Genomic DNA, 12,085 nt, shown 5'->3' with positions numbered 1-12,085 from the left:
AGAAATTGCTGTATGTGAGCAGAAGCTGATTTCCAAACGTTAGTCACTTTGCCTTGCTAAATATAGCTGTGAATGTTTACTAAAAATACGGCAGCCACTTTGGTCTTTTGAAAGTTACAGGAGCAGAACCTTTCCTTTTTTAGATTACGAGGTTTTAAACTTTAAAAGGTAGAACCATTTTTAATTTTTGTGTGAGCGGAGGAGCCCTGAGCTCTAGCTGAGACTTGAAGTTTCAGCCTAAGCTCATTTTTCCAGCTGAAACAACTCCCTGAAAAGGAAGATTTGATGAAAATAAGCATAACTGTGTGTTTAAGGCCTCATTCCTACAAAGACCTCTACGTGGGACAGACCCCTATTTCTGTTTGACTTCACAGGGGCTCTGTGTGGATATGTGTGTGCAGTGCTTCACTGGACTGGGGTCCTGCTCATGAAAATGAAGCCTGGCTGAGGCACAGGATAGTACAGTCAAGTACTGTTCAGTCTCCTGCCCTCTGCATTGTCAGTGCATCTCAGTGGGGTCTTGTGTCTGTAATCTCCCAGTGGGGAGGCTCTTGACTTCCCTTTCATTGAGGTTAGGTCCATCCATGGCTATTAGCCAAGATGGGCAGGGATGGTGTCCCTAACCTCTGTTTGCCAGAAGCTGGGAATGAGCGACAGGGAAGAGATCACTTGATTATCTGTTCTATTCATTCCCTCTGGGACACCCTCCATTGGCCACTGTTGGAGAACAGGATACTGGGCTAGATGGACCTTTGGTTTGACTCCTTATGGCTGTTCTTGTGTTTGCCTCAAATTTAGCTCTTCCAAGCTGAGTAGAGACTGAGGAAGAATGGTTCAGTGGTTAGAACGCTAGTCTGGGTTGAGAGACCTGCGTCAGGTCCTGCTCTGCCATAAACATCCTGCATAATCCCTGGATGTCAGTTAGTCTTCTCTGTGCCTTCATTCCCAATCTGTAAAATGGGAATAATAGTGTTTCCCTACTAGGGATGTGAAAATTACATGGTTAACGGATCTGTTAACCTTCATGGTTACCTGCTTAAAAGCCATCTTCTGGCACGCACCAGCTACCTTCTTTCAACCCTACCCCTGTGCTGTGTGGCCTCTGTAGCAGCAGCAGCAGCAGTTGTGTGGGGAGGCAGGTGGGAACCACCTCCCCCTCCTCTCAGCATATAACCCCTGAAAATTAAGTCAGCAGTGGTTACATGCTTACTTGAACACATTTTAACATCCCTATTCCCTACTTCACAGGCTGTTGTGAGCATATTTGAAGGGGGGGCTCTGAAATAGAAATAACAGGGGAACACTAAACTCCTTTTCACTTGTTGATCAATGTCAGGATTTTAAATCTAATCTTCTCCTGTGAAAGTAATTTAAATAAGCGGCTGTTCTGCAAAGGATAAGAACATAAGAATGGCTTTACTGGGTCTGACCAAAGGTCCATCTAGCTAGGTGTCCTGTCTTCTGACTGGTCAATGCCAGCTGCACTAGAGGAATGAACAGAACAGATAATCAGATGATCCATCCCCTGTCGCTTATTCCCAGTTTCTGACAAGCTAGGGTTGGGGACACTATCCCTACCTATCCTGACTAACAGCCATTGATTAACTTAAACTCCATGAATTTATCTAGCTCTTTTTTGAATACTGTTAAAGTCCTGGTCTTCACAACATCCTCTGGCAAGGAGTTCCACAGGTTGATTGTGTGTTGTGTGAAGAAATACTTCCTTTGGTTTGCAACAGATGGATGAACATGAAGACTAAATTACATCCAATCCCTTTCGATCTCCTTTCGGTAGAGGTTTAGCTGGACTGGTGGGAGAAGCTTGCATTACCTCTGCCTACGTTGTAACTGCTTTGTGGTTAAGCAGGGACTTTGCTTTCTAGGGTGCACAATCTGGCACCTTTCTTCAGCGCTTAAATATTTAGTAAGTGAATGTTAAGGTATACCCATGACCACCATCCCTGAGAGAGTGCTCTGCTTCCTCATGCATACAGCCTGTGTCTACTGCTGCTTTTCCCTTGCCTATGTTAAGTGCTGTCTGGTATCTTGTAAAATGTTCTCTCAGCTGTATTGAGAGAGTCATTTAGATTTAAAAAATTCCAATTTTGTCTGGTTTTCAGAATAAAGAAGTGTAGCAATTATTATGAAATTTTGGGAGTTGGAAGAGATGCCAATGAGGAGGATTTGAAAAAAGCTTATCGAAAATTGGCCCTTAAATTTCACCCTGACAAGAACTGTGCTCCTGGAGCAACAGAAGCTTTTAAAGGTATGTGAGATGAAGGAAGGAGATTTTCAACAAGGATCTTTCAACAAGGCTTCATAGAACTATAGACAAGAAGACTTCATAGAAATATAGACAGCTTGTAATTTTCCTAGGCAAGGATAGTGCTGAACCAGAGAAACTGGCCGAAGCATGGGAGGTCAATGTGGTCTAGCAGCATGACCAACACTTCCACTGGTTACTGGGCTCTTAAAAGACATGTAGGGGTAAATTAGCAGCACAGAACACTGAGCCAGGACTGTTGGCTATAAACAAACTTCATGGGGCTATGAGGAAACATGGCTGCACCCATGGTAAGTGGACATGTGGCAATGATGCCAGACCACGGATGTTGCTGGACCTAAGAGTACCGGACTAGAGAGGTTCAACCTGTACAGCTACTTGACCTTCAGAAATTAGTATCTGAAGATGTTGGTGTGTTTTGGGAGACCTAGTGGCTGAAGAGTTCAGTAATAAAATATGAGGTCTTTCCTCTTTGGGGCACTAGTTTAGAGCCAGCTTGGGTGGCTACCTGCATGGTGACCAATGTGAAACCACTCTCATATTTCAGGTCCTGGTAGACACCCAGGTGTATCACTTTGTACCTTTAGTTTCAGTCTCAATGAAGTGGCTACAGATTGAAGAGGCATCATGGACATCAAACCTGCCCTAATGGTGGCTCTTGTAGGTTGGAGTTGAGGCATGTGGAAAACAGTAACTGCCAGTTTCATCTGAAGAAGTGGGTTATGCCCACGAAAACTCACATTACCGCCTACATTTTTGTTAGTCTCTAACGTGCTGAAGGACTATTTGTTGTTTTTAAAGTTTTGCCTGTGATGTACTTCATATATGAAGAAAGGTTTCATTCTCCAACACCATTTCAGTGCTAAACATAATATGGCTAATGGATTGTCTTTGGCCTTAAAAAGCAAATTGGGCAATTTTGAAAGCTTCTGCTTATTAATACAAAGGTGTGAGGGCACGTGTTTTATCTAAAGCCTACCATGTCACTAACTGGTTTCAGACTTGGTAAAAAGTTGTATTATCTCTCAGCCATTTAACGGATTCCCAGAATGGCCTCTTCCCCACTAAGTTTGAGTATTTTCAGTCCTTCCATATGCTGTAGGAGATGTTTTAACTTCCCACTTCTATCCAAAATGAGTCAGCGACTTTCATCAGTGCTAACGCAATATCCACAAGAATAAGTTGAAAGGAACACTCACTTTGCTTTTAAGAATGACCCCTCCAATGGATATCTAGTCTCTCTGTCCAGCAGAAAATGAGCCTCTATCAACTTATAGCTAATTCAGCTTATGAAAGGCATGTTGACTTAAAAAGATTGTGTGAAGTACATGTGTAAAATTGTTCTCTTTTATTCTGTAGCAATAGGTAATGCTTTTGCCGTTCTGAGCAACCCAGAAAAACGATTACGATATGATCAGTTTGGAGATGAGCAAGACACTTTTAGCAGTCCCCGGGCCAGGAATTATGATTATTACAGGGAATTTGAAGCAGACATCACACCAGAAGAAATATTCAACATGTTTTTTGGTGGGCATTTCCCTACAGGTCAGTGTTCTGTCTATAGTGTCTGTAAAGTGTCAAGTGTTGAAAAGTTAGCTTTGATACTGCTCAGGAATGTAACTCCAAGTCTACATTACACAGCTAAATGGATACAGGCAGCTTACGTCAACCATACTGTGGAGGTATACACATTGCAATGCTTCTCTAACCGATTTAATTCTCTTGCTGTGCTGATGTAATAAAGCCATCTTCATAATTGGCTGCTCTGACCATGGAAATATTTTCTTCATTCTGGTCTAACCAGCCAAAAAGGCAACCCAGCCCCTTGCGCCACCTGGCTACTCTTCCGTTTTTGGCTAAAAAATCATGCATTTTGAAGATGCACTGGGTAAAAGATGTTCTCCTTTCTAATGCTGGAATTCAGACCTCTCTTGATGTCACAATGTTTAGCACCTGTGTAGTGTCAAACAGACATCACCGTAATCACTAATACCTCTAGCAGAGGAGGGAGCTACATTTGTTATAGCATCCTTCATTTCCTTCATTGTAGAGCAATGTCCTTTACAAATGTTACCAGCAAATTTACAAACTCTGAGCCAAATGCCTCATGGCATAAACTGGCATCATTCCCATTGACTTTGCTGGAAGTTACACCTGCTTACCCCAGTCATAAAATACAACCACTTCTGGCATGTGGCAGCTATTCAACAGCACACAGCAACATTACACAGCAGTTTCGGTTGGGAAGTGGAACAGCATTTCAAACTGCAGGAGGAATTTAGATGTTAGTGATGCCAGCTGAAGGACCACCCCATGTTGATGTCAGTGAAGTGCCCGCTGTTATTCACAAGCGACTCCCAATACTATACTCTATCGTAAGACGGTTGAGGGCCACAACTGGAATATGCATACCACCTGCCGCCCCACTGAAATTGAAGTATTCCATTGCCGCTTAGCCATTCAGGATTTCACGCCCTTTGCTAAGAGTGTTGGTCCTTCGTAGCGGGATGTAGTTAATGGCCCTGCACACTTGCGTTAATGCAGCCCCACCAGTGAACTTCCTGATCCCAGCTGATTTTCAACTGACTGGGAGCAGTCTGGAGATACCAACTTCCCCACAGCAATCCACATGTGCGTCTCCACCAAGAGGGCAGCTCTCACTTTATTGTAAGCTCTGTACATTTTGGGGCAAGTTCTGTACACAGTTCCAGAAGGTGACTTTCTGCATCTGAAAGTTGTGCAGTCACTATTAATCACCCCAGAACTGTGTAATGAGGTGACCTCACCACTCAGGGCTCATTTCCTGAGCCCAAAAGCAACTGTCCACTGTGTGCAGCTGCTCCGTGAATGTAAAAGTAATCTGAGGTGGTTTCTTTTCATGGCACGCAGCAGGTCAGACACCTCTCATTCCTGCTCAGATTGGGTGCTTGTGATATACTGCACGGCCAGCCATGACGTGCTCATACTACAAAAGAGCTCTGAATTAATAGAGAGAGCATCATTATTCCAGTGTTCATGTGATGTAAAATCCATAGCTTTCAAAATTGGTAGAGCTTGTTAACACCAGTCTGTGCTGCTTTCTTCCCCCATCTTAGAAGTTCTAAAGTAAATCAACTACATATAGTGTCTCTCTTTAGCTTACAAAGAAAGGAAACCCTGAATTGCACCCTTTATCAAAGAGGTAGTTCTCTGTAGTATCTTCCCTCATTACAAAATCCTAATTGGATGGACAAAACCTATTACTTATATTTAGAGCCCCAGGTTCCCATGCAATGTAGGCTCTCAAAAGGACATGTTAAAACTGATATAAAAGCAGGAGCTGCAGTACTAAAACCCTAATGGATTTCTGGTTTTTTTTAATTAAATGAGAGAGTTTTACATCAAGTTTTGCTCTGCTTCTTTTTTTTTTTTTAACATTCCCTTCCTCCTGCCGCACCAGTGCCCCAAGATGCTGCATACTGGCTAGCTCCCAGGTGCTGTTTTGAAATCTCAGTTCTGAGGTGTGTTATGTGAGGTTTATAATCTGACCTCTGATGACTGTGCCTGGTAACTCATTTACTATAAGGTTGGATTAGCTAACTAGAATCTCTGAGGAGTCTGCAGTTGAATGAAAATAGCTAGTTCACATCTTTGTTTTGTTTTTAACAGGAAATATTCATATGTTTTCAAATATAACTCCAGATGCCCACTATTATCGACGACGACACCGAAATGAGAGAGCATGGACGCAGGAGAAAGAGGAGGAAGAAAACAGGCCTCAGGTACCATAGGAGGGAGCTGTTAGCTTTGACTATTGTTCACAAGTTCAGTGGGCACACTTGAAGTTCATCTTGGTGTCAACAGCATTCCCAGTACAGTAGAACCTGAGAGTTATGAACACCAGTGTTACAAACTGCTCAGTCAACCACATGCGTCATTTGGAATCAGAACTGCACAATCAGGCAGCAGCGGGGTCAAAAAACAAATACAGTACAGTACTGGGTTACAGGTACACTTTTAAAAGAAAAAAAAGATGTAACAAGCTACTGTTTCTGTGCTTGTTGCATTTAAATTAAAATGCTTAGAAGAAGCATTTTTCTTCCACTTAATAAAGTTTCAAAGCTGTATTAAGTCACTGTTCAGTTGTAAACTTTTGACAGAACAGCCAGAACATTTTGTTCACAGTTTGACCTGTCAGTGTTACAAATAACCTCCATTCCAGAGGTGTTCATAATTCTGAGTTTCTAGTGAACTTCAAATGGGGAATGCCTCTAGAACCAGTAATAGGTTTACAGTCAGAATGGACTTTTTATGTGGGACACTTTAAAAAGTGCATTTGACACTTTATTTGCTCCTTTCAAAATGTATCTTACCGTGGTGGACTCAGAAAAAAGCAATGTCTTCTCATCAGTTGAAATGGCCCAGTAGGGGCTGAAAGTCATTACAATCCAGTGTCGGTTGTGTAGCCTAATGGGAAATGCATTTGTGGTGTGGACAGACAAGTGAACACATCACATACTGTTGCACTGAGCATTCTTGTTGGTAATCTTGAGCCAGACACCAACGACTGCCTAGCTACAGATTGCTTTCTGCTCTTCCCTCTAAGGGAGAAGGTTGAGGCAGGTGGGCAGAACAGTGTAAAAAGAAAATTAGGCTTTTACTGCCCATGCTGTTTGTTTTATGGAGTAGCAGAAGAATTTTGTCCCTAGAGCTATCACTGTTTCACCTGCACTAAGTTCACTTTTCTTTGAAAAACATATTCAAATCAATAAAAGAAAATACACCTACCTAGTGCCAGAGTGCACTATGTGTTGCTTATTAGCCTGTGACGTTCTTAAGAGTTTTCGTCAGTGGGTAGAAAATAAATCTTAGGCATTTTATGGGATTTGAGAAATAAACATTGTCAATTTTAGAAACTGCAGGGAATCTGTAGATGACAACTGTATCCAAGCAGGGAAGTCCTGGCCTTGCATTACCTTCTAGCAGCGCAGTGTGCACTTACTTTCTGAGAGACCATGTCTTAGACAACTGGATGGAACTGTGCATTAAAGACACGTTACGAACATGTGACTTAACTTAAATTTCCAATAAATAATTTTCTCTATTAAAATGTTTTTCTAGTAAAGGTAATTTTGAAATGTAACTAGTTTGAAATTGAAATGTCATATTTCATCTGTAAATTCAAGCGGCGTCTCTGTCCTTGTTGTCTAACCATCTGATACATTGTGTATCTACAGTCTGCATCTTGCCTTTTATGCCTTTTACTTACAGACCGCATCCTCACCCACTAACTATGGTTGTCCTTTTCAGAACACATACTCTGCATTTATTCAGTTGCTGCCAGTTTTGGTGATCGTAGTTGTGTCAGTTATAACTCAGCTGATGGCCACGAATCCACCATACAGCCTGTTCTACAAATCGTAAGTCCAATTACTGAAAAGTTGTTGTTCTGGTTCAGGTTATTTCGGGTAGGGAGGTAGAGGGATGTTGAACATAGCAGAGAATTCACTAACTTTTTCCACCCACTCTCTGCAGAAAGCATTATTATTGTGTAATGAAGGGACTGGGGTGATTTTCCCCTTTTATTGGCTGGTTTTCCTAGGCACTACCTTAATACAAAACCATCCAAGAGCAGGGCCCTATGGTGACAGTCTACATAGAGACAGGTAACAGAAGACTGTCCCTACCCCAGAGAGCTCACCATCTGATTTAAAACACTTTCATAAGGTGATCTAATACTATTTAGCACCTTCTATGCCAGCCGATCTGGAGCATTACAGAGCAACCTGGTTAGCCCTGGAAGGTGTGAGGAATGCCTAGCATTGTTCTAGGCAGGGTTGGGGAAAACCCACTTGCCCATTCACCCAGCTCAAGGAGAAATGTTACCCAAGAAGAGTAAGCCAGTTTGGGCTGGAGAACTGGTGGAGGGGAGGGGGAATTTTCACTGCGGGAAGAGTAGAGTCACCCAGATCCACTAGTTCTCTTTCTGGGTGGTGCCTGGTTGGAACAATGAAGCATGAGAACTCCTGTATGCTTAGGATGGCAGAGATGGGAGCAACAAAGGACTATGCAGAGGTTTTGTGAGGGTATTGCTGATTTGAATGGTAGGAAGGATGTGCATGGCTGATTGATACGGCCAGTGTAAGTTAGATATGTCTGGGCTTGGGCTGGTGAGGTTGATGGCCTGCCTGCAGGTATCTTTCAGTTGAATGAATAGTTGAAATGGGTGACAGGGGAGGGATCACATGAGGATTACCTGTTGTGTTCCCTCCTCCGGAGCATCTGGCATTGGCCACTGTGGGCAGACAGGACACTGGGCTAGATGGACCTTTGGTCTGACCCAGTTTGGCCGTTCTTATAGGATGGGGGGCCATTTCAAGGGGATGCAGGAAGGGACTTCTTGCAGGAATCCAAGGACTGCTTAAGTGCCTGGCAGCTCTTGGATTTTTTTTTTTAAGGATAAAAGATAAAAATCTCTCTGTGTCAGGAGTGTTTGTTGTGTTTATTTCCTGTATCATTGTTAACAATGTATATAGGCTTTCTACAGTACCAAACTAAAGGAATCTGTGCCTAGGACCTGTACCAAATACAACCTAACTTTCAAGCTTATAAAGCAGCTAAGTTCAGAACACACAGGAAACATGTAGCAAAATATTACTGATCCCACACATTGACGTGTCAGTCTTTTAGTCTTTGCACAGGTAGCCGTGCATTTCACACAGCAGCCAGATCTCTCTGAAACGATTGTACAGGATCATCTGTCTTTTATTTTGAAACTCTAAAGGCATGACATTCAGTGATCACACCATACTTTTTAAGACCTTCTTTTCAGCCTGGTACCTTCCTGGCTTAGGACAAGAGTCCAACAACAAAACCCACCGTCTCTCTGGAGCCCTTGATTTAAAACATATTTTGCTTTCATTTGAAAAATGGGACCAGAAATCATGAACTTCTGTTGCTGTGTGACAAGATAACTAAAGTGAAGGTCTAATGATAAAGTAACTGGAGGTGGAGAGAGGGGAAAAGCTTGAGGCTGCGCCTTTGCTTTGTGCTCCGTTTCTTGGCAAGCTGCGAGGGAGGAGTCAGCTGTCTGGCCTCTGTCACTGAAGGGAACGCACATAGATGAAAGCGGGATTTAGGGGCCAGTGAAGTAGAGAGATGAATCCAGTCACTGCAAGCGGCTCACCTGCTGGAACAGAGGTGAGCGCTGAGATCGAGGGGCTCCGTCAGAGACCATGACACGAATACAATATCCCCGGGCCACTAGGCTACTGTCAGTTTTGTATCCGCCTCCATCCTCTTGGCAGAGACAGCCTTCCTGGGCAGCTCAGAGGCAACCGGCAGGATAGGGTTTCACCAGGACCCCCTTGTGGGCAGCTTGCTCCCTGTCCTGCTGCGTGGCTTGGCGTTTCCATGCTTTTCAGTGAATTTCTGAGGGATTTGCTGCCTGCCTTTCCCAGCCCCCACTCCCCTGCGGCTCGTCCTAGCATGTTCCCTTCAGCAGGGCAGATGCCTGGCAGCCAGGCTACTCTGTGCCCACCCCACGGGCTGTGCCAGCTGCAGATGGCCCCTGCTGCAAGGTACTCGCAGGCCCAGAGGTCAGGAGCCCAGGAGGAGGATTCCTTCTCGCCCCTTCCCCAGCGCTAGGGAGGGACAGTGATGCTGAAGGAGGGGCTTTGCTTTCTGCCTCTGCCTGTCCTCAGTCGCATGCTTCCTTTAGCGACAGCTGGGCCTGAGGCACTTCACAAGGGGTTGGGGAAAACCCGCTTACCCATTCACCCAGCTCAAGGAGAAATGTTACCCAAGAAGAGTAGGCCAGTTTGGGCTGGAGAACTGGTGGGGGGCATTCACAAGAATTGCCCTCCCAGCCTCACGGATGTCCTGTTGGGGGGAGCTTGAGCTGAGGCTCGCTTTCGGCCCATTTTCACAAGGCCTTGTTCTTCCAGCTGCCCCAGCATTCTTATCACTGCAGCCACTGGGTGTCAGCTCGCATGTCGGGCAGACAGCAAGAGATTCCCTCAGCCAGTCTTTGGAGTTGTGCCAATCCTACCCCAACTGAAGCACCCTGGCTGCTTCCAGGCTAGGCAGTCCCCCTACTGCCTCTGGCCCTTGGGGGCAGGAGACTCACGCTTTAGCCCTGAAGATAGGCGCGCACACCCTGCCTCTAATCCTGAGCTTTAGGAATCCTGCCAACTCCATTGTTAATGCAGAGAAGAACCCCCTCAGTTCTGGCGAGGGGGAAGAGATGAGGGTTTTTAATAACCCGAGAAGGAAGGGACAGGCTGCGCTATGGAAGGAGGGAGAGGCAGGTCAGAGTGACTCTCCCTTCATGGCTGCTTGAGCCTCGTCCAGGGCAACAATTCTGACGATGCGAGGAGACAAATCGAGACGATTAGAAAGAAAAACGTGGTTTAAAGCTGTGGGCAAGGCAGAGAGGCCGGCTCCATGCAGCTCTCCTGACTGCAGGCAATTTCAAAACACTAGCAGGGTGTGGAACCCCGATTACCCTGGCTTAGGCAGCGTTCCACAGGATTCCATCGTTTGCCTGTGGGTGGCTAAAGAACATGACGTAATGTGGGAAAAAGCTGCATGGAATAATGGTCTGTATGATTACAGTCACATGGCAGCCTCAGAAACTTGGCCCTGCGCCCTGTGTGTAGCCTGAAGACTGCTGTCCTTTCAAGTTTGTCCAGTCATTTCACGCTGACGTGGGCAGGGGCTGCTGGAAAGTGCAGGCAAACCCAAAACAAAGGGATGTTTTGACCCCTTTATATTTGTTCTTCTGTCTTGGAAGTGACTTGGCTTTGTTACCAAGAATGCCTCAGAACAATGTAGTGTGTCATGAATGCACACTGCACTTGAGTTTGGGCATTGTCTGTTCGGAGGCTGCTCCTTTTTATTTCCTTTTTCATTTTAAATCTCTAGCTATTGTGTCCTTGCGGTGTTTTTCTAGCCAGTCGTGTTTATTTCATCCCCTCTGTTCAGAGGGTGTAAATAGTGATGTGTACTTTCTTTAGTGAATGGGTGAGGGCGCTGTAGCTCTACAACAGCTGCTGTGAAGAAGCTATAGGCATTTCCTGCTGCCAGTATTAGAAAGAAGGAGCACATCTCTCCTTCCTCTTTTTAACATGCCTTGATATGTCCAAGCTGCCTTAAAAATGTGTCTCTGTGCTGTTTTCACAGGTCCATAGGCCACACTGTTCCTAGAGAAACACAAAACCTGCAGGTGCCTTATTATGTTGATAAATACTTTGAACATAATTATAAAGGAGCAGAACTTCAAGAGCTAGAGAAAGCTGTTGAAAAGGATTATATAGACTATATCCAGACCAGCTGCTGGAAGGAGAAACAACAAAGTAAGTAATCTTTGTTCCTTAGAAGTGTGTTGGTTCACATCACATAAAGTCAGAGCGTGGCTTTGCTTTGGAAGGTACTTCCATTATTAAGCCCTAGCTTACAGGAATAAGTAACCATCTAAACCAGGGCTACTCAACCTGGGTTTACATGGGGCTCAACATGCGGCCCGTGGGTGGATCCTTTGAACATGGCCTCCACCGGGAACACGCTCTACAACGGCAGGCATCTTCCAGGCGGGGTGAGCATTGAAAGACACAAGTGGACAGGCTGTCCGGAGCCAATGGGTACAGGGTGTCGGTGTTATTAGTCCCCAGGGAGGAGTGTCGGGGCTTTGTGGGAAGTGCTTTGTATTCATGCCCGTCAGTGTGAAAGAAGCTATTTGCGTATATTTGCATATGTATTTGCATGTATACGCAACCACACTTAAGTTGTGGCCCTTGGCATGTGCTGTGAGTTTCGTTGTGG

General features: G+C 44.7%; 1 protein-coding gene across 2 annotated transcripts in view; it reads left to right on the top strand.

The window, feature by feature from the left end:
- DNAJC18 (DnaJ heat shock protein family (Hsp40) member C18) overlaps window positions 1-12,085 on the top strand; it is a 28,157-nt gene that overhangs the window by 4,222 nt on the left and 11,850 nt on the right. Inside the window, exons 3-7 of one of the 2 annotated variants that reach the window (XM_075900120.2) lie at window positions 2,121-2,266; window positions 3,644-3,829; window positions 5,966-6,045; window positions 7,574-7,683; window positions 11,447-11,619. In XM_075900120.2, the coding sequence (XP_075756235.1) occupies window positions 2,121-2,266; window positions 3,644-3,829; window positions 5,966-6,045; window positions 7,574-7,683; window positions 11,447-11,619 (695 nt within the window). Of the gene's footprint in view, window positions 1-2,120; window positions 2,267-3,643; window positions 3,830-5,932; window positions 6,046-7,573; window positions 7,684-11,446; window positions 11,620-12,085 lie in introns of both variants that reach the window. The other variant, XM_075900119.2, reaches the window with a different exon arrangement.

Source organism: Pelodiscus sinensis, chromosome 16 (assembly GCF_052426305.1).
Source record: "Pelodiscus sinensis isolate ZL-2025 chromosome 16, ASM5242630v1, whole genome shotgun sequence".
NCBI lineage: Eukaryota > Metazoa > Chordata > Testudines > Trionychidae > Pelodiscus > Pelodiscus sinensis.
The sequence above is the reverse complement of the archived record's forward strand: the minus strand, read 5'-3'. Positions and strand labels throughout refer to the sequence as shown.